Source organism: Acanthamoeba castellanii (genome assembly GCF_000313135.1).
Source record: "Acanthamoeba castellanii str. Neff unplaced genomic scaffold scf7180000084622, whole genome shotgun sequence".
NCBI classification, from domain to species: domain Eukaryota; phylum Discosea; order Longamoebia; family Acanthamoebidae; genus Acanthamoeba; species Acanthamoeba castellanii.
Window position 1 is genome coordinate 230,798 of NW_004457643.1, and position 20,060 is coordinate 250,857.

Genomic DNA, 20,060 nt, shown 5'->3' on the forward strand with positions numbered 1-20,060 from the left:
GAGCGAAATACAACGTGGCGTGAAATACGACGGTGACCAGGTGCAAGTGACTTCGACCAAGGAGGAGGCGATGCCAAGCGTGTTCTCGGCACGGCACACGGCCAGGAGCACCGGAATTTCGAAGGCGAACGAACAAACCTGGAATCCGCCGAAATTTTAGACAAATGGCTGCCTTCCCTTTTGCTCACGAAGTGGCGCTACACCACGACAAGGTCTTTTCTTCATCAGCTTATCTCTACGGCCCGCGCAAGTGAACAAGAACGACTTCAAAAAAACAGGATTGGCAGTACCTCCCACACAACTACAACATTACTATGGGAGTGGACTCGTCTGAAAAGTATACGCTGTTCTTCTTGGCGCTCTGTACGCTCTGCCTCACTACGACCATCATCATCTACTGCCATCATGCCGACCACACGAGCAAGGAGGAGAGTCTCGATGAGATCAAGGCCCAGGTGGACGTCCTCAGGGAGCGCGTCACGGACCTCCTTCTCGAAGTAGAGCAGGGAGGCGGCCGCACCCACAACAACAAACTGGACATCAGCGACGGCCAGCCCCGCATCGAACGACCCGCAGGACACGTCAAAGTGGACCGCAGGAAGGTCTATGCCACCCTCTACCACAACACCGCCAACGATGTCGGCTACGTGTGGGGCCTCAGGTACTACAACTTCTCTACCAAAGAACGAACGAGACGAGTGGGAAAAAAGAACGAAAGCGAAAACGTAGAAGCGGGGGGGGGGCTGCAGTTTACGTACAACTGACACGGCCAGTCAACCTTTTGTTTTTGTTGCTTGTTCACAGGGTGATGATCCACTCGGCGCGGTTGGCAGGATGCGTGCAGCCGTTCGTGGTGATGCACCTGATGACCTTCGAGCAGGTGGAGAAGAGCCTCGGCCACGAGGTGATGCGCGAGCTCATGGAGGCCAACGTCTCCTTCCGCAAGATCGAGAGCGTGGACAAGGTCTTTGGCTCGGGCGCCTTCGCCCACATCGCCAAGAGCCGCTGGCAGGTGGCCATCAACAAAGTACGCGTCTGGGAGATGACCGAATTCGAGAAGGGTACGTCTCCTCTTCCTCTTCACCACGTTCATTGGCAGGGCAATGAGCTCACATCTCGCTTTCCTGCTGTCTTCTGCGTGCAGTGCTGTTCATCGACCTGGACAGCGTGGTGCTCAAGAACCTAGACTTCTTGTTCTCCTACCCTGAGCTCACCGTCTCCAACGACCAGGCTGCGGTACCCGCTCCTCCCTCGCCTGTCTGCCTGCGCTCGAGTCAACAAAATCATTTGCGCTGACACTCGCACGATTGGCTGGTCGTGCTGCAGCTGGACAAGATGCGCACCTACGAGGTCCTCAACCCGGGGTTCATGTTGGTGCAGCCCAACGCGTCGACCTTCCAGTCCTTCGTCCGCTTCTCCAAACGCATCAGCGCCGAGGACAGCGTCATGAGCACCGCCGAGCAAGGTACCTTGTGTTCTACTTTTCAGCGTTGTAGGAGAAGCGTCGTCTTGTTGTTGCTCACCAGCTGGCTGGTGGTGTTGAACAGGCATGTTGATCTCGCTGTATCCGCACCCGGTGCTCCTGCCCAACACGTTCGCGATGACGCCCGCGGCGGCGCCTCTGCTGATCGACCGCGAGTTCGGGTGGGCCGACGTGTTCTCGCTCCACTTCTACGACACGGAGACCGAGATCGTGCCCAAGCCGTGGACGGTCGCGTACCCGCTGACGCCGAGCGGCAAGGGCCACCACTGGGACGTGCCCTACGCGCTGTGGTGGCAGGCCCGACAGCGGCTGGTCTCCAACGACCGCCGTCCGCTCGAACAGAACGGCTTCACCGTGCTAGCCTAGGCCCTGCCGTAGACCCTGACGAGAACCAGCGAAGAGGATGATGAGGTGGGACGTACAGAAGTACTGAACCTCTCACCATGATGGGTGGATGGACGGCTGGGAGAAGAGCAAGCGATGCCAGCTCTCTCTGTTGACAGAGAGTCAACACAAACAACACAGAATGTAAGTAAATAAAAAGTAAATATTTATCCCTCTACCGCTGCACGTGAGCCTAAGATCGCGATTCGAGGGAGGCGACGATGGCGGTGAGCCGCTGTCGGGCCTCTTCGTGGTTGCCCTGCTGCGTTACGGCCGACACCTCGAGAGATCCCTCAGCGCCCCACGGCGTGTAGAACGCTGCGAGGATTGAAGACGACAGAAGTGAGCCAACATTGCGCAGACTTTGAGAATGGCTCGCGTTTGGTTTGGTGCGTTTGGTGCGCGCACCGATGGTATAGACCGGCTTGCCGTTGAGCATCGACTCGGCCTCGTTGATCATGCCTTGCCTGTCGGCGACCATGCCCGGCTTGACGACGGGACCTCGCAGCACCTGCAAGTGGCCCCACTCCACATGCTATACGGAAACCGTTACGAGTGAGCTCAGTCGCGCAGTGCGATCATTACGTGGGAGGGGGGGGACGTTGGCGTAGGATACGAACCTGGCGGGTGATGGCCTTTGCAGCCTCGAGGCTGCGACCGCAGTCCGGGAACGAGGGCTGGAGAGTGACGTTACACACCTCCAGCGTGCTCTCGAACCCTGACCGGATGAACACCTTGCCGTGCGTCATGTTGGGAGCTGTGTGTGTGTGTGTGTGTGTCGATTTCATAAGCGCACAACCAAATCGACCCACACCATTCTCAACACTCTTCGTACCGGGCATGTGGGTGAATCGAGGCGGGATGAGGCAGTGCACATCGTCGATGATGTGGACCCGCTGGGGCTGGTTGTCGTCCGGCGTACAAGCCGCCCTGACCTCGGGAGCGACCTCGACGCACTCCGCCAAGCGACGCAGAGCCTCGCGCACCCGCGACAGAGGGTGGAACGCAAAAGCCCTTCGACGTGTGGGAAGCTGACGTCAGCCACCTGTTGACATTCAGCGCAGGCGGGTTGAGCAGAGGGGCGTACCGGTCGTGTTCCTGGTCATCGGCTTTCGAGCGAGGGTAGACGATGTCTCGCCACGGGTTGAACCATTCGTCTTCCGACGCAGCCTGCCCGCCTGGTGTGCGCGTTCACAGAATCTCGGATGAGAGCACGCCTTAACTATAAGGCGGTTGCGCGCTTTGCTTGGAGCTGGCCTTACTCGTGTCCATTTCCTGGGCCTCCATGGTAGTGAATGGCGCATTGAGCGCCGCGTCACGGGCAGTGGGCGCCCTCGTGGGCAGCGGATAGCCGTAGGGATCAGCAAACCAGTCCGCGCCGCCATCCCCGCCCGCGTTGGCTTGGTCTGTGGACAGATGTGAGATCAACTGCCTGCTTCGAGCTGGTCGAGCGGCGTCGTTGGCGTGTACCTTTCTCTCGAATGGCCATCATGAGCGCTTCGCGTAGACCAGTTTGCTTGCCCTCGTCGGCAAAGATGAGAGCAGAGATCACTCCTTGCTTTGCCTGCACGCGCGCACATGATCTCACCCACAAGGTGAGCAACACGGCCGAAGCAACAGATTAGCAGTGATGGCGATGGTGATCGAGAGGCGTACGGGGATGAGCAGGTGGAGCTGGTAGGTGATGCCGCGACCCCCAGCGTACTCCTCCGGCTGTGCCCGCTTGGTGATGCCGGCCACATATCCTCCTGGGTAGATGTCGCATTCAACAAGGCCACCTTGAAGATCGATGAAGGAAGGAATGAGCTGGCTGTGTGAGTGCCTGATAGGCAAGAAGTGGAGAGTACGTACCCTTGTTGTGAGCGGCGTGCAGTCGCAGGTTGTGACGGTAAAAGTCAAGAGAGGCCTCGTCGAGCCACGCGCGCTGCAACGGCTGCGGTAGGTAGTTGAGCACCACGCCCAGGTTCAGCTCCACTTGCGTGCGCGATGCAAAGTCGAGTCAGCTCTCAGCATCTCACGACCACGATCATTCACACTGCCCCGAGATGAGAAGAAGGGAGCGCAGTACGCGATTTGAACACGGCAAGGCCACGCGTTGGCTCCACCTTGATGAAGACCCAGTCGGCCGGCAGTCTGAAGCGAACGCCTTCGAGGTGTGGGAAGAGCTGGCCCAGCTCGGTCACGCCCGTGCCGTCGCCGCCTTGCGGGGCGGTGGCTGCTGCAGGGTCGATGAACCTTGGACCACTCTGCAGCAGCTCCTGCTTGATACGCTCGAGCTCGCCTCTGGCAAAGTGCAATCGCTTCTCCACGGCCTCTTGATTGGCGGGTGTGACCTCGAGCACGTAGAACTCTTCATCTTCTGTGCCCTTGGGTCCGTCCTGCCACCCCAGCAGATGAAATGCAGCCTTGGCGCGCGGCACAGATCCGATCCTTCGCTCAAAGGCCGGGTGTGCCTTCTTGACCTTTCTAAATTTGGGCTCGCCCATGTTCTTCAACACGTTGTCGACGTAGATTATGAGGGTATCGATCGCCACTTGCAACTGCTGCCGCAATTCCTCCACCGCGGCAGCATCTTCAGGCCGCGCCGCATTCACTGCAATCAACGATGCAACTCCCGCGATAAGCGGACTGTAGTCCTCCATCTGCTAGTGTGGGACAAGCTGTGGCCACTCGGTTCGTTTCGGATTATCCTTGATGCGTAATCGCCACTAGTACTTGGAATATTGATTATTATTTGGTAGCGGAAATTTCACTCAACCAAGCACAGCAAAAAACCAGCACGACCTCAGGCTGTCGGTCGACTACGTCGAAGGCGTCGTAAGTGCCACTTACGTTCACCTTTCATCTTTAGTCTCGAGGACCCTACCACGGCGCAGTTGCTCTGCGCAGGGCACCGCAGCAGTGCTCGTGCGCTGGGTCGTGGTATGCAATGGCGGAGTTGAAGTGGGGGGGGGTAAACCAAAACAAGACGCCGGCAAGCGTTCGTCATTGGTGGGCGGAGGAAAAGGATTGGAGACGGTTGTTGCTGTGGCCGCGTTAGGAAGTGAAGCGAGCGAAGGTCAAGAGCAAGCGCGCGCCAAGGCGAGCAGCAAAGGAGAAGAAAGGGCGTCAGCAAGCTCGGGGAGGAGAGCTTCGTCTTGGATATATATAGAGCAAGGAGCAGGCCGAGGTTTGCACGCAGTAGTGTCATACGAACGCTACTGGCCATTCGGGTCCCGAGAGCAGTGCTGAGGAAGAAGGTCTCAACAGTTTCTAATCCGTTGGTTGAGAGCAAGGTACATGGTGCACCCCCTCTCTCGCTTTACTTCATCTTGCCACTCTGTGCACACTCTGCACAGCACAACGTCAAAACTCCTCCGCTGGCTTGTCTCCTGGCGGCCAGCCATCCTCAGTTTACGTTCTAATCTCTGCTCTTCTTCTTTCACTCTTCTTTGCTCTCTTCACCTGTGCAACCAAGGCCAAGCGAAGGACCAGGCCTCCACTCGACCGCAGCGAAATCGATTCTACTCTTCCGTGCAGGGAGCAAGCAACCCGGCTACCTCAGCGACTGAAGGCCAACATGGTCAGACATAAGACGAGGCCCGTGCGCAGCTTGACGCCGGACGAAACTTGCAGCATCCCGACGAAGCAGGAAGATGCTCATCTAGAAGCAGAGGCTGAGGTTCGAGGTGGCGGTGGCAAGGCGTCTCCCTCGCTCTCCTTCTGGGCCGTGGACTGGGCTGCGGGCAGCGACGAAGCGGCGCCGCCGCAGCAGCAACCTCAGGGCAAGACGAGCAAATCAAACGGAATCGATCGAGCAGCCCTTACTTCATCCAAGGATGGCTCCGCTCAATCCTCGCTTGCAGCTTTCGCACCTTCTTCCTCTCCCTCTTCGTCGCTGGCAGCTTCTATGCCTCTGTCGATGATTATGTCAATGTCCAAGCAGGGCAGCAAGTCCTCCCTTCTGCTCGACGAATCCGACGACGAAAGCGAAGAGGAGGCCTACAGCCATCCGTTGTCTTCAGTGCAAGGGATGCCTGCCTTCTCCGACTTGCAAGGTACCAGCCCACACCTTCAGCGCGCACCTTCATCTCACTCCTCCGGCTACTACGCGATTTCCTAAAATCGTGCATCTTCAATTTATAGATGCACGATTTCAGTTCTCCCGCATTTGTTTTTGTAGGATGCATCGTTTATCGCTCAACCGAACCCATTTTCAGCGGGTGCAGCATCAATATGGCCTGCACGCTGCATCAAGCAGTGAGCCGTTTCTCTCTGTTCCTGTCTTCTCTTGGTTGGTTCGCCTGAAAGTCCGGCCCTAATAATATTATACTTCCTGTGGAATCCGCGGCACGCAGTCACGATTGCCAAGGCCATCGTGAAGCAGTCCGGCCGAAGAGACGGTGCCGCGAATGTTGAGGACATCCTGGACTATGTCACGAAGGTAACGGGATCCAACGTTATTCCGCCTTGGGCCATGCTAAGCATCTGTTCCTGCTTACCCTGTCGCAGAAATGGAAGAACCTCCGACGAAAGGACGGATCGCAGTACTCCTCGGCCAGCACTTACATTCGGTACGCTTGCGCCTCGTCCTCCCCTGAGCGCGAGTGCAAGAAGGCTTACTAGTGTCAATCCTACAGGCGAGCAGTCCAAGCTAATCTGCGAAGCACGGCCAACGGCATTGCTCTCTTCAAGGTGCGAACGTCGCGCTTTGATCGAAAGAGAGGGAGCAACTGACAACGTTGCATTTGTGAATCCAGATGGACTCCCGACGGGATGGAGTCTATTGGTCGGTGTGTCAGACAGTCGAAGAGGCTAAGTCGCCAGTACGTTATACCCGAGCCACAGTCCTGCTCGGTCGTTTGCTGACCGATTCCCTATTAGGCCGTTTCGGGTGAGGTGGGGCTGGCAAGGCCGTTGATGCCGTCTGCCGTCGGTTACCACAGTTCCGACATCGGCCTCGGAGATGACGAGTTCTGGACCCAAATGAAGGAGGAGCCCACTTCACCGTCGGCCTCGAGCACCTCTCCTCCATCACCCCAGGCCGAGCTCACGAAGGAGGAAACACAGTTCTACGAGGCCGCCAAAGTGCGAATGACTGCGCTGCAACGTATGCAAAGTTCCACCTCTGCCCCACTTTCCCTCCGCCTTGGAGTTGCTGACACCGGTGCCTCCCCGCAATACCGTAGGGACCGTGTCGGAGTGCATCATGCAATCCGGTGGTTCGTGCCACTTTGAATTCATCCTCGACACTGTACAAAAGGTAGCACGACTCTGCTCTGGTGGTGCGATTGCGTGTGTGCCTCACCTCAACTTTTTCCGGTGGCTTCCATGTGCAGAAATGGGCCGATATCAAGAACGAAGACGGTAAGTACATCGCTTCATGCAGCTTTTTTTGATTTTGTTTTAAATCACACTCACTCCTTCGTCATCATGCGCAGCGCTCCCACGGATTGCCAACCTGAAGAAGCTCGTGGGCGCGTGCGTCGCTCGAGATCGCGGAGAGGACTCGAAGGCTCTCTTCATGGTTCGTTGTCGCCCTTGTGCATCAGTTGTGCTCAGCAAGCAAACACCTGCCGTATTCGCACTTGGATCGCGCCGACTAACTCCAGTGGTGTTTGCAGAGGGACCACAATGCCGAGTCCAGCGGCTACTGGAAGCTGGGCCTCTCCAACCCCTACGTCAAGACGTCTGGTCTGACCTTGGATACCAAAGAAAAGGTACACTCATTGCGGTTTTACGAACAAGTGTGCTGCGGCTCGTGAAGACGGCTACATGTATGTACATTCGCTCACCCACCGTTGTGTGCCGCAAATGCCGTAGGGTATTCCCTCGACGGTCCCCTCCATGCAAGGAAGTGGGACTGCGGACCAGGGCAGCAGCGGTAGCGGCAGCGGCAGCAGACGCAATGTCCCACTCACTCACCTGCAGGGTACGTGCTGTCGTGCGCGCATCAGTTGGGAGGCATGTTCAGTGCACCTTAACTTCTCGTCCTTGCAGAGTTGATCATTGATGCGATCGCCGCGAACGGAGAAGCCGCCGATTTGGAATCGATCTACGCCTACATCAAGGAGGTAACTACGGCTCTCGTTAACCGTTTTGCGTGTGAGCGCCCCGTGATGATGGTTGAGCAGAATGAGCTCACTCCTTGCGTGAAGAGGTGGCAGGGCTTGACGCGTCGCGATGGCACGCCCTATGCCGCGGATATCCGTAGGGCGGTGCAGTCCAGCCTCTTCAACAACTCTTCCCAGTCGCCAATCTTCGTCAAGCTCCCCGAGACTGATCAGAACACGTGGGGCCTGGCCGCACGCGGGGTACGCCTCCACAACACCGCATTCGTCGACAACAAACTAACTTCTGGTACGTTCGTTGAACAGAAAGCGCTGCTGCGTGAGCGACAGCAAAAGATGCGGATGGCTGAACAGGATCAGCTCATCGAAGATGATGAAGATGACGATGAAGACGACGACGACCCCCGCACGCCGTCGTTTGGGCAGGCGAATGGCAACGGCAGCGGTGGCCACGGTCTCGGAAGTCCCAACGGCAATTCGGGCGGCGCAGCCTCGGACAGACCCAAGAAGAAGAGAAAGAAGAAGAACCAGTTCTCTGGCATTCAGCAGATGATTGCCGAGGTCATGGAGCGGAACGGCGGATCCGCACCGTTCGAGACCATCCTTGGCGAGTGTCAGAAGGTCCATCGATCCTCTTCGGCTTGCCTACCAAGCGGTGTGCTGACGAGCTTCAATTCTCTCTCCATGGGTGCGTGTTGTGATGATGGCAACACAGCGTTGGCGCACGCTACGGAAGAGGGACGGCGCGCCCTACAATGCTGACCCCAAGCGTTCGATCAACGCCTCGCTCACTAAGACCCCTGCCTACGGCCAAGTCTTTGAGCGCGATCCCCACATCGAGGGCTTCTGGCGTCTCACCCCTGGTACCCCCCCCTCTTCCCCCGCTCATTGCGCCCCTTCGTGAGAGCGCTAGGCGCCACGACGTGGTGAACTGACCGTCGATGCCGCCGCCAACGCTACGCAGCTGCCCAGAAAGTGTGGGACCAATTGAAGACAGGATCCGTCGAGCCGGCCCAGGCCGCGGTCGCCCCGCGCGTAATGATGATGCCACGGATGAACCTCGGCGCGCTGACCGGCACGAGCGTGTCGCCCGTTTCTGCGGAGATGCACGCGGGATCGCGGCACGACGACGATGACGGCGATGGCGACTACCTCGTCGGCAACGGCAATGGCAATAGCAGGCGGCTTGAGGAGCGCCGGGAGCTGGAGCGCGAGCGGAGAGAGAGGCGGCGGCTGCGCGAGAGCAGCGAAGGAGGTCTGGGGAGCAGCCCCCAGGCCGGCGGGAAGGACTCGTCGTCAGGCTTCCTGGCCGCATCGACGTCGACCAGTCCCACCGACGGGCTGGCGGCGTTTGCGCACCAGGCCATCGGCGACGGCTCCTTCACGCATTTCCCGCGCGCACTGATACGGGAAGACGGCTCCATGGCGATGGTCGACGAGGACGAGATGGAGGACGACGCCATCGACGGCCGGCGAACGAAGAAGCGAACCCGGCGCGACGAGGGCGAGCGAGACGAACTCGAGGGCGACGAGGACGAGCTCGAATACGGCGAAGGGCTCGGCGAAGCGCCCAAGCTCGCCTCCATGCAAGCCATGGTCATTCGAGCGATCCGCAAGAACGGAGGCAGCAGTTCCTTCAAGACCATCTACGACGCGCTATGTGAGGTACCGGGCATTTCTCTCCTCAACCACAGAATTATGCGGGGCAGCCAATTAATTGCTCACGCACCGGTGCACCAACAGAAAGTGGAGAAGGACAAGGGTCTGATGTCGGCTGTCAACTGGGCGCGCGTGCATCGTTCCAACTTCCCTGGCGACAACAACAGCGAAGAAGAAGATGACCAGAACGCCGTCAAGGTGTTTGCCCGCAACGAGCAGGGCAACTGGTCGGTGCCAGACCTCAAGGTTGGTCATCCATCTCTTGCGCTCTTTAGGCCTTCATGCGGAACCACAAGCTCATGCTAATGTTCTTCCTCTTCTTCTTTGTAATGCGGCAGTTGTGCGATTGGGTGATGAAGCACAAGAGGAAGCGAATCAAGGTAGACAAGTTTGTTCCCAAGAAGAAGAACTCCCGAATCGATGAATGAATGAACTCGTTCTACACGCACCACCACGGCTGGGTCACGGACGTACCACCCAACCCACGCCCGTGCTCTTCTACCACCACCACCACCAAGGCCTTGGTGGTAGAACAGCTCATGCCATCAGTACACTAATAAAAAACGACAACAACAACGTGAAAGAAAGTGCGCTCTTGGGTGTATGGGAGGGTTGCGCGATGATGATTTATCAAAACAGCAAACTTGCTTTGAAGGGCTCAGAGCGGGTTGGACTTCTTGTCGTCTTTCTTGAGGTCGTCCAGGAAGGGGTCGCTGGCTCCAGTTCGTCCCACGAGGTCCATCATCCATTTGTTGGGGCCGTCGTTCCACCCCTCGGCCGCCATCGTTCGGTTGACCTTGCGCATCTTGTCCGTCAGGTTTTCTGTTGTGGTAAAGGTTGGTGAAGCGTAAGTTCTCGTCTTGACATCACACACATCACGCACCGCGCACGAGCTCTCTATTGCCGTACGTTCTCTCAGTTTCTCCTTTTCTTGTCGCTGCTCTGCATCTTCTCCACCCAAGCCCCACACGACGAGGTCTTCGATCTCGAAATCGAAACCGTCCATCAGCGGGCTGTTTACGAAGCGCGCATGCAGGCGAGTGAGCATGTGAAGAGTCGGAAACGAAGGGAAAGAGTCAGAGTTGGCAGGGGCGTGTGCAGCAGTGCTGTACCCTTTGCGATAGGTGACGTCCACCGACCTGGTGCTTCCCACCTCGAAGTCCTTGTCGATCCACAACCGGAAGCTTCCGAGATCGCCACCAAAGCCGATGCCTTTGTTGTCGTTATAACGCCCCAGTCAGTCGCACATATGGGACAAACATGCAAACGACAAGGCTTGAGGCGAGACGATTGCGATATATATATATATATATACCGATGGGAAGCTCGGAGAATGTCTTCTTGGTGTTGAGGTAGACGTAGTTGGTAGCCTTGCCCGTCGTCCTGTACACGTTGATGCGCGGGTAGAGCGAGAAGAGGAAGGACCGGGCATCCCCGTAGTAGGAGGTCGTGTCCTGCCAGCCTGTGCACACGACACACATGACACACGCAGGTGACACCAGCGTGAGGCCTACCCTACGCGCAAAGCGATCAGATAGGAATGGGTGCGCACCCGAGACGTTGTAGACGCCAAAGACCTCCTTGGCCTTGGTGCGAATGAGGAGGAGCGTGGTGCCGTGGTAGCCGAACAAGGCCGCGCAGAAGCGATTGAAGCTGTTGCCATGCGAAAGCGCTACAAAACAGGCCAACGATTTGTGAGCCACCCAACATGTTGAGCACGAACGAAGAAGAAGAAGGTGGTGGTGGTGGTGATGATGGGCGCGGCGTACTGGAGTAGAGGACACGCCAGGGCACGGCCCGGTCCTGCGCGTTGACCATGGCGGAGAGAACCCAGAGGCGCGACTGGTCGAGGATGAGCTGCTTCCGGTTCATGACGTGGTCGATCTCGGGCAGGCGGAACGGCACCTGCGCGCCGCCACCAACAACGGGCGCCGCCGCTCCGCCGCCGGTGCTGGTCAGGTGCTGCGACGTGGCGGGCTGGCCGGCGAACTGGAACTCGAGGAGGCGCCGTCGCACGAGCACCTCGACCGTGCTCTTGAAGAGGTGGGTGACGGTGTCGGAGGCCCAGGCGACGAAGGTGTCGATGGACACGGTGCGGCTGCCACCGCCGCCGCCCTCGCGCTCGTTGTAGAGCAGGAGGCCCTCGAGCGTTGGGTTGATGGCCTTCTTCTCCCACACGTGCAGGTCCTCGCCGGTCACCTCGAGCGTGCCTCGCAGCTTCTTCTTCTCCTCCTTCTTTTTCTTCTGTTGCTCTTCTTCTCCCTCTCCGCCTTCGGCTTGGCCATCTTCATCTTCATCTTTCTCCTTCTGCTTCTCGTCTGTGTCGTTTTGGTTCTCTTCTCCTTCTTCGGTGTCGTGCCGGCCGTAGAGCAGCTTGGCGAGGAAGGTGCAGTCGCAGAGCATGGCCTTGATCTGCTCCTTGCGTTCGGTTTCCTCCACCACGACGGCACCGGTCGACGAAGTCGGCGCTACGTTGCTGTCATCTTCGTACATGGCAAAGAGGAATCGCAACTGCTGTGAGATGCCGCCCCTGCAGCACTTCTCTACACCGACGATGAACTGATGTTCCGTCAGCACCGTCGACGATACGACGGCAGCCTTCTCCTGGTGGTGATGCGAGAGGTGAGGAAGATGAGAGTGATGTGCTGGAGGTGGGTGCGCTCCGCCCTCCTCGTTGCCGGCCTTGATGAAGGCCTGGAAGAGCTTCTCGCCGAATGGAAGCAGGATGGGAGGGAGCTCGAGGTGCTGAATGAAGATGTGCCTGTCGAGGGCAGCATGCTGCTTCTTGAGGTGGACGTAGAGGGCACGAAGGTGGTTCAGTTCGTGCTGTGGAAAGCTGTACACGGGCTCGGAGTGGCGATGATGTTTGCTCGTTTGACCTCCCATTTTGCGGGAGATGGAAGTGGATCGACTGAGCAACGCTCTGTGCCGTCAATTAGTGTGCTCGAAGGGTGCTCTACCGCGTTCGTGCAAGTGTCTTTCGGGCCTTTGGTGCAAGCCCTTGCCAACTATGCGGCACGCGATCTTTGTTGGTGAAGGTGGCCCCCACTTCCTCCTCTGCTGTTTCGATGCGAACTCACATAAAAGCAAAGGAAATCCCTTTTCCCGCCAGTGACCGCTCAGCGAATTGATGGAGGAGGTGATTGACGATTCATTGTACAAAGAGTGGTGTGGATGGCTTACAGCGTGATTGGGATGGTGCCAAGCGATGCGCGAAAATGCGATGTTTGATGGTGATGGTGGCACATGTGTAAATGCGGCCGATCTTACCACTTCTTGAAGCCCTTGCCGATTTTCTTGCCGCCCTTCTTGAAGCCCTTGCCAATCTTCTTGCCGCCCTTCTTGAAGCCCTTCATGACGCCGCGATCGCCATCCGCTCCGTACTCGCCCTCACCGCCGCACGCCACCTCGTGAGGCTGATACGATCCGCCGAAGCCAGGGCCACCCATGGCCGGGGGCGGGGCACCGGGGTAGCCACCACCGTAGCCTCCTCCATCTCCTCGCACGTCGTACGCGGGCGCACCGCCGTAGCCCATCGCGGGGGGCGGGGCACCAGGGTAGCCGCCACCATTCATCTGATTGTAGCCTCCATCCATCATCGGTGGAGGCATCCCGTAGGCCTGCTGCTGAGGCGGATAGCCAGGCGCAGGGCCGCCGGGGTAGCCACCGTAGGCCGGCTGCTGGGGCGGGTACCCGCCAGATGCGTAGGGATCGTGGGGCGGGTAGCCCCCGCCGGGAGGGGCGGCCATCACGGGGTAGCCGGACCCGTACGGGTCGTATGTGGGATAGGGACCAGACATGATCTTCTTGTGTTGTGGTGTTGTAGTAGGTGTGTGAGGGTGGCGTAGCGAGTTGGTCGAGCAGGAGGTTGGGACCAAGTAATAGAACTATGATCGATACACGCCGTTCTCTGTCCTTCTTGTTCGTTCGCGTAGTGGTGCGCGAGTGGTCGCCGGAAAGCAGCCCACGGTCAGTTGCCTTTTCAAAATTCCTGAACACCAGCATACCGGCAAGCTGTATCAAGATCGGTATTTGAGGCACGCACCCGGCTCCTTCGCTGAACCCGACACCGAGAAACACTCTCCTTCCGCTGACGTCAGCAGGAAGCGAAAACATTTAATTCGAACAAGCGTAATACCGCGAGAGCCCCACGAGGGGATGGAGCGGGGTGAGTGGAAGGAACTGGCGGATATCGTGCCACAGGGGGACGGAGCGCTGGTCGTGTCGCTCGCCTCCTCGCCCTCGGCCAGGGCCTCTGCCATCACCAACCAGGAGCTGCGCACGCAGTGGGAAACCACCTTCAAGCGCAACACCAAGCGCTGGACCGCGCAGCAGCAGCAGCGGGACGCACACTCCACTGCAAGCCTGCGCAGCAGCCGTAGCGAAGGGGTAGCCCTGAGCCCCACCGCCAGCAGACGCGAAATAGCACGCAAAAAGAACGAAAGCGAAGACAAACGCGAAGAAAGCGACAAAGAGGAGGTGGTGCGGAAGTGGGTGCCGTCCGCCTGCACGGGCGCAGAGCTCAGGCGGCGCCTGACCATCGAGGAGACCATCCAACTGCTCAGCGAGGAGGTGAACCGGTGCGTGCTCAAGTCCCAGGCCCAACTGCAGCACCGCGGTGGCCGCAGCCTCGTTGCCTCCGCCGGCGATCCGTCGTTTCTGCCGACATCACCGGCCTCTTCCTCTTCGCTGCAGCTCCTCAACTCGGGCGAATCACACTTTCATACCACCACCACCGCCGCCATGGACAAGCCGCACCAGCCGCTGCAACTCCGACCACTGCGGTCGCCCAAGGAAGTGCTGGCGGGCCTGGGCCGGAGCAGTGGCGGGAGCGCGAAGAAGGCCAAGGCGGCCGGCCGGAAGGGGAGGGCAGTGAAGACGGCCGGCACCGACGAGGACAGCTGTGGGGGCGACTTAGGAGGGTGGGACCCGCTGTCGACGACGTCGCCGCCGCCGCCGCCACCAGCGGGGAGCGAGGACGAAGCCAAGGTGGCGGTGGTGGGCAGCAACAGCCGCGCGACGGTGGTGATGCTGCGGGGCGAGGTCCCCGAGCCCGACGTGTACTACTTCGCCAAGCGCAACGTGCGGGAGGGGTGGCTCGTCAAGCAAGGTACCTCCTCCTCCTCCTTTTTTTTGACCGTGACGGCTTCCAACGGCTTCCTCATTATTATTCCGTCTACGAAACTCAACAAACTCTTCTTCTTCATCTTCTCTCTTCTCTTTTATTGTTGGCGCGTTTGTGGTGGGTGGCTGCAGGAGGGAGAGTGCAGTCGTGGAAGAAGCGGTGCGTACGGTGACACGGCCACACGGCTCACATGTGCGGCCCTAATTGACGGACATGGTTGTTTGATCGTCCCGTGCAGCTACTTCATCCTTCGACCGACGAACGGCGAGGAGGAACCCGGCATGCTCTACTACTTCGAGCGGCTGCCATTCAAGAACGCAAACGTGCCCTTCTCCTCTTCGCCTCTCCTTTTTTTGTCCTGGTGATCGCGCGCCTCATCAGCCTTACGGCGTGTGTGCCGTGTGCCGTGTGTGCGGTGTGTGTGTGTGTGTGTGTGTCGTGTGCTTTTGTGGGTTTTGGTGTCTATCTCTAGACCCCGGCCAAGGGTGCGCTGTTAATGCGAGAGGTGACCTCGGTGGACGAGAACGATCTGCCGGGCAAGCCGTTCTCCTTCGCCCTGTGCACCCTTGCGCGCAAGTTCTGGTTCCAGGTGCGTGACATGAAAGCCAGCACCTCCCACACTCCCACCCGGCCCACACATGTGCACCTTTTCCGCTCTGGTCCAGACACTCACTCACTCGAGTGTGGGCCTGCAGGCGGCCAGCGTGGAGGAAAAGGTCGCGTGGACGCAGGCCTTCTCCGCGTTCGTGCTCGAGAACCTCTCGACGAGCCTCGAGAAGGTCGAACTCACTTCCGACCGCAGAACTCAAGGTCTGTTGTGCAACGCGCGTGGCGTGTGTGCGCACACAGTCATCAATGGTGGTGGCGATGATGATGATGGTGATGATGACTGAGAATGATGTGTTTGCGGTGCGCGCAGACAAGCTGTACGTGAGCCACGACGATCGGCCGTCGGTGCTCAAACCGCTGGTGGACCGAGAGGAGGCGATCTACTATCGCCTGGACCGAGCGCGCGAGGAAGTGGCCTCGTTTCCCGTTCGCCTCTTCTGTTTTTCATCCGGCGTCACACTCATCGAAGGGAAAGGTACGCGTGTGTCGTGTCGTATCGTGTGGCGTGTGTCGTGTGGCGTGTGGCGTGTGTCGTGTGTTCATTTATGTGATGCGTTTGATTTGGTCTGGGTGATGATCAACCCACAGAGTACCTTTGCCTGGAGGACCCGCTGCACCACATGAAGCGACCAAGCGTGTGCAGGCTCCGATTAGGCGCCAAGTCCAGAGGTTTGGCCCTGCCCCCCCTTTCGCTTTTTTCGCTTTATTATTCTCTTTTGTAGACACTCACCACTGATTGATCGTTCATCGCCTCCACCAGGTGAAGCCGGTCAGGACGCCTCTCTCGGCTTCAAGTTCGAGCAGATCCAGGTCTATCACCGCGCCACCGATCAGTACGTCAAAAAGAGCTTTCCGCGCAAGGTCCGCACTCATCCATTGCTCAGCACGCACGCACTGTGTTGACTCGATCGTACAATCGCACGCGCACGCGCGCTCGCACCACACAGAGCGGCAACAAGAAGGCGGAAAAGGCGACGAAGGAGCTGCTCCGGTTTCTGTATGACGGGGAGCGCATCCACTACGCGGTGGTGGACGTGCTGTTGGCCAGGCTGGCCGAACTCATCCTCTGGCTGGAGAGGGACGCCCGGGGCGGATTCCTCCCGTTCCTCCTGCTGAAGCCCACTCTGCTCCTCGCCTACGACACGGCCGAGCCCGATGACGGCGAAGCCATTCAGCTCAAGGTGCATGAATCCTCCGCGCGCGCACACGACACACGACACACACATACACATACACACACACAAGACACTCACGCCAAGCACGACAGATCATGGATTTCGAGCACTGCAAGCCCAAGCCGGCGGGTCAAGAGGTCCATTCGCTCTCCTTTCTTAACGGTACACCCTTGATGAACCTTCTTTGTTTATACACGGCGCCTTAGCCGAGAACAAATCGCTCCTCAACCCACTCCACCGCTAAACCTTGTGGGCACAGGGGTGCGGCGACTGTGCAAGCTGCTTGATCGGATCTACTACGAAAAGTCCCTCGCAGACAAGGTGGCCAGGAAGTGAGGGCTGCAAGAACTGTGTGGCCCAATGCACATTATTATTCATCACGTCAGGCCAAGCCCCAACATCTCCACTCTGCTCAGGCAACTGCTTGTCCACCAATTCAGAGTGGTGGGCAGCTCCTCAATCATAGGTCTCTGCAAATGTATACTCATGCTGCGAGACCTGCCGGGTGAGCAGGAACCTAAAGAGCTTGTGCAGGGTCTGGGGATCCAGAGTGGTGCCCCACTGCTCCCTCAGCTCTTCAAGCTCCTGCAAGCAGCCTGAAGCGTGAGCACAGAAACCCAACAATCAAAGGGAGGAGGAAGCACCTCTGGAATCTCAAGCTCATCATCTTCACATGCCCCATCAACCTCCTGATTGAATGTCTGCAGGAACTCAGCATCTGATAGACACACACACACACACACACACACAGAGAGAGAGAGGAACATGGTTGATGAATGTCAGTTGGTTTCATAAAGTTGGTAGACTGGCCATCCATTACCTCCGATCACAAAGGAAACCGTCTCCTTGCGCCAGCAGTACGTGTCGCCGTTGTAGTGGTGCAGACCTGGAGGCATGTGAGGGTGGTCATCGGTTGGTTGGTTGGTTGGCCTCCCCACCAGGCAGGCCTGGAGCAGGTGTGGGGGGATTCGGGTACAGTTCATCACAATGTCTGTGGCGCGGCTGACGATCGCTCTGGCCTCTTCGCCCAGCCTAAGCAGCTCCCGTTCCTCGTCGGGGGACAGCGTGCCGCCATCCCTCTTCATCAACTCCTTATCCCTCATCTCGGCGACCCACGCATCGACCTGATGATAATGACGACGATGATGATGGTGGTGATGGTCCAAGTTCAGATGCATGAGAGCGAGCAAGTGGGGCTGAGAAGAGTACGCGCGCCAGAAGCTGGAGGCGATTCTGCTCGGTCGCGATGTTGGCCTGGCGTTGCTGGTGTTCTTCTTCGGCCTCGCTTTTGAAGTTGGCCATGGCGTGCTCCAGCATTTCCACAAGCTTCAACTAGAAATAGCACACACACGCACAATCGCACACGCACACACCACCGCACACGCACACATCAATCCAAACAAGGTGAGCGATGTGCGCGGTCACGGGTAGTGATGACGGAGAGGACGGACAGACGTGCCCTGTGGTCGAGTGGAAGCTGGGACGCTGGCTTGGGCGTGGCCTCGCTGAGAGTGTTGTAGACGTGGAAGGGCAGACTGATCGGGTGCGCGCGCCACGCTCGCCTCGTGGCCCTGTTGACCGCCCGCAGCGGGTGGTCCACTTCGTTCTGCGCGTGACCGCCTCAACTCAGAAATATGACAATGTTCCTATTTTTCCATATTTTTATTGAAAAATACGAATAATCATGTAATATATAATGAATAAAACAAAAAGAATTATATTTAAATAGCAGGGGAAGTACGGAAGGCTGGATGGGGAGGCAGTGGTCGAGGATGAGCTCCAGCAGGTTCGGGTCGTCGAGAAGCCACGCTGTGCCAACGTCACGGTCACTATCGGCGTCGGGTGCCAATCCTCCGGACTTGTCCACCCCTTCCCCCTCCTCGTCGATGCGCCTCCTCTTCATCGCTACAGTACTGCGAAAACAGTAGTGAGATAATCCGGAATTCCATGATTGGCCAGCCACCGCCGTGTTAAAACCGAACACACAAAACCGAAAAGAAAAACAAAATAAATTCAAGATAAATCCCCAGAAGGAAAACGCCGAGTGGCTGCGGCGCCGAGCGGGTGGGCACATGTATCACCGGCAGCAAGGGACACCACACTACAGCACCACCTTCACCACAACACGAAGTGCTCGCAGCTTACGGTTTCATAGACCATCACGTGCTCTCTTGCTGCCCCTCCGCACACGAACACCGCCGCCAACACCGCAGAGACTCTTCAGCCCGGCGAGAGAATCAAATCAGCACCACCGCCATCAGCAGCAGCAAGACGAAGAGATGGAGGGAACACAAGGAAGCGAAAAGCTGCGCACTGGCGTGAAGGTGCGTACGCCTGGTTGATGGGCAGTTTGGAAGATGGACAATCTAATCTTCATCTTCCATCTTGCATGGCCACAGGCACAGCTCAACGTGGAGATGACCTGCCAGAGCTGCGTGGAGGGCATCACGACGGCCTTGAAGGCCGTTCCCGGCGTGACGGTCCTCGACGTCGACCTCGACCGAGGTGCGCTACCTTACCTCATCGTTTTTATTTTAATCATTTTGTCAAGTAAGAATAAAAATTTAGAATAAAATGTACTGATATTATTATATCAGGCGAGGTCGAGCTGTTGACGCAGCGCGTGCCGGTGGAGAAGCTGCTGCGAATCCTGCGTGAGACCGGCCGATCGGCGTCCCTCCAGGGCCTGGGCGGTGGTACGCACCTGTGACGGGTTCTCGCTGCGCGATTGGCGCTGACTACACCACTCGCGCGCGCGTGGCGTGGTCGCGTGTGTGGCGGGTGGCGTGTGGGCAGAGGGCGAGCAGTTGGGATCGGCGGTGAGCCAGCTGGAGCCGGCCGACGGGAGCAAGGAAGGCCCGCACGCCACGGTACGTTTCGCGCAGGTGGCCCTCGACCGATGCCTCGTCGAAGCCATCCTCGACGGCTTCCCTCCCGGTACCTCTTCTTCTTCTTCTTCTTATTTTTAATGATTTATGTTATCCATGCGCTACGCGGCGGTCAGTGTTGTCCTGCTGCTGCTGACGCTGCGTTCGCTCGGCCCTCGGCTTGGCAGGCGAGTACGACCTGGCGGTGCACGAGTTCGGCGACCTGTCAGACGCAGAGCGCTCGGTGGGCGACGTGTTCGGGCGACACCCCGGCTACGCCGACAAGCCCGCCGGTGAGATCGGACGCATCGCAGTCGGCCAAAACGGAGTACTTCTCGCGGCTGCGATATGTGTCGTGTTGCGTGTCGTGTCTCGTGAACAAACACTGACGCGTGTGTGTCGTGTTGTTTTACTGCAGGAGGGCACGATCATGGCGGACAACAAGCAGCTCAAGGTGTGGGACATCATCGGACGGAGCGTGGTGGCCAGGCCCGCCAGCCCCGGCGGCGCGCGGGGCGTCGCGTTCGGCGTCATCGCCCGAAGCGCCGGCGTGCGAGAGAACCCCAAGAAGATCTGCCGGTGTGACGACCCAGACTTTTGAAGAAGTAAAAGAACGAAGACGACGAACGCTTTCTTTCATTCTTTCGTTCTTGTGGCCGACACGGCACGACCGGGGGTTCCCACGCCCCACGCGGGGCGGGGAGCCTC

The 20,060-nt window shown here is 58.4% G+C and overlaps 9 protein-coding genes across 9 annotated transcripts; 5 read left to right on the forward strand and 4 right to left on the reverse strand.

Annotated features, from left to right (window-relative positions):
• Nucleotides 1–314: 314 nt before the first annotated feature.
• Nucleotides 315–1,849, forward strand: ACA1_361060 (glycosyltransferase family 8 protein; the record flags this gene model as incomplete). The annotated part of the gene is made up of 5 exons (XM_004352494.1): nt 315–661; nt 805–1,061; nt 1,145–1,236; nt 1,327–1,465; nt 1,548–1,849. The coding sequence occupies 5 exons, from the start codon at nt 315–317 to the stop codon at nt 1,847–1,849; spliced, it is 1,137 nt and encodes a 378-aa protein (XP_004352546.1).
• A 211-nt stretch (nt 1,850–2,060) lies between these two features.
• ACA1_361070 (PUB domain containing protein) lies at nt 2,061–4,509 on the reverse strand (the record flags this gene model as incomplete). The annotated part of the gene is made up of 10 exons (XM_004352495.1): nt 2,061–2,185; nt 2,276–2,402; nt 2,488–2,624; nt 2,703–2,881; nt 2,955–3,045; nt 3,091–3,273; nt 3,338–3,431; nt 3,524–3,615; nt 3,719–3,841; nt 3,936–4,509. The coding sequence occupies 10 exons, from the start codon at nt 4,507–4,509 to the stop codon at nt 2,061–2,063; spliced, it is 1,725 nt and encodes a 574-aa protein (XP_004352547.1).
• Nucleotides 4,510–5,780: 1,271 nt separating this feature from the next.
• Nucleotides 5,781–6,583, forward strand: ACA1_361080 (uncharacterized protein; the record flags this gene model as incomplete). The annotated part of the gene is made up of 4 exons (XM_004352496.1): nt 5,781–5,904; nt 6,205–6,290; nt 6,359–6,420; nt 6,487–6,583. The coding sequence occupies 4 exons, from the start codon at nt 5,781–5,783 to the stop codon at nt 6,581–6,583; spliced, it is 369 nt and encodes a 122-aa protein (XP_004352548.1).
• Nucleotides 6,584–6,766: 183 nt separating this feature from the next.
• On the forward strand, nt 6,767–10,004 carry ACA1_361090 (uncharacterized protein; the record flags this gene model as incomplete). The annotated part of the gene is made up of 13 exons (XM_004352497.1): nt 6,767–6,956; nt 7,036–7,100; nt 7,186–7,213; nt 7,288–7,373; nt 7,471–7,566; nt 7,721–7,778; nt 7,847–7,920; nt 8,014–8,160; nt 8,224–8,538; nt 8,633–8,780; nt 8,882–9,582; nt 9,661–9,822; nt 9,852–10,004. The coding sequence occupies 13 exons, from the start codon at nt 6,767–6,769 to the stop codon at nt 10,002–10,004; spliced, it is 2,223 nt and encodes a 740-aa protein (XP_004352549.1).
• Nucleotides 10,005–10,234: 230 nt separating this feature from the next.
• ACA1_361100 (TLD protein) lies at nt 10,235–12,462 on the reverse strand (the record flags this gene model as incomplete). The annotated part of the gene is made up of 6 exons (XM_004352498.1): nt 10,235–10,398; nt 10,486–10,589; nt 10,689–10,788; nt 10,892–11,038; nt 11,129–11,248; nt 11,346–12,462. 6 exons carry the CDS (start codon nt 12,460–12,462, stop codon nt 10,235–10,237), a joined length of 1,752 nt encoding a protein of 583 aa, XP_004352550.1.
• Nucleotides 12,463–12,842: 380 nt separating this feature from the next.
• Nucleotides 12,843–13,376, reverse strand: ACA1_361110 (uncharacterized protein; the record flags this gene model as incomplete). The annotated part of the gene is made up of 1 exon (XM_004352499.1): nt 12,843–13,376. One exon carries the CDS (start codon nt 13,374–13,376, stop codon nt 12,843–12,845), a length of 534 nt encoding a protein of 177 aa, XP_004352551.1.
• A 358-nt stretch (nt 13,377–13,734) lies between these two features.
• ACA1_361120 (PH domain containing protein) lies at nt 13,735–16,821 on the forward strand (the record flags this gene model as incomplete). Its single annotated transcript, XM_004352500.1, has 11 exons — nt 13,735–14,686; nt 14,833–14,860; nt 14,940–15,024; nt 15,174–15,290; nt 15,397–15,511; nt 15,621–15,785; nt 15,899–15,979; nt 16,071–16,171; nt 16,258–16,491; nt 16,578–16,647; nt 16,745–16,821. The coding sequence occupies 11 exons, from the start codon at nt 13,735–13,737 to the stop codon at nt 16,819–16,821; spliced, it is 2,025 nt and encodes a 674-aa protein (XP_004352552.1).
• Nucleotides 16,822–16,941: 120 nt separating this feature from the next.
• Nucleotides 16,942–18,388, reverse strand: ACA1_361130 (uncharacterized protein; the record flags this gene model as incomplete). The annotated part of the gene is made up of 7 exons (XM_004352501.1): nt 16,942–17,070; nt 17,130–17,203; nt 17,306–17,371; nt 17,462–17,609; nt 17,695–17,817; nt 17,933–18,091; nt 18,227–18,388. 7 exons carry the CDS (start codon nt 18,386–18,388, stop codon nt 16,942–16,944), a joined length of 861 nt encoding a protein of 286 aa, XP_004352553.1.
• A 376-nt stretch (nt 18,389–18,764) lies between these two features.
• ACA1_361140 (copper/zinc superoxide dismutase) lies at nt 18,765–19,953 on the forward strand (the record flags this gene model as incomplete). The annotated part of the gene is given in 7 exon segments (XM_004352502.1): nt 18,765–18,809; nt 18,885–18,990; nt 19,083–19,181; nt 19,282–19,355; nt 19,371–19,422; nt 19,541–19,680; nt 19,771–19,953. The coding sequence occupies 7 exon segments, from the start codon at nt 18,765–18,767 to the stop codon at nt 19,951–19,953; spliced, it is 699 nt and encodes a 232-aa protein (XP_004352554.1).
• Between the last annotated feature and the right edge of the window lie 107 nt (nt 19,954–20,060).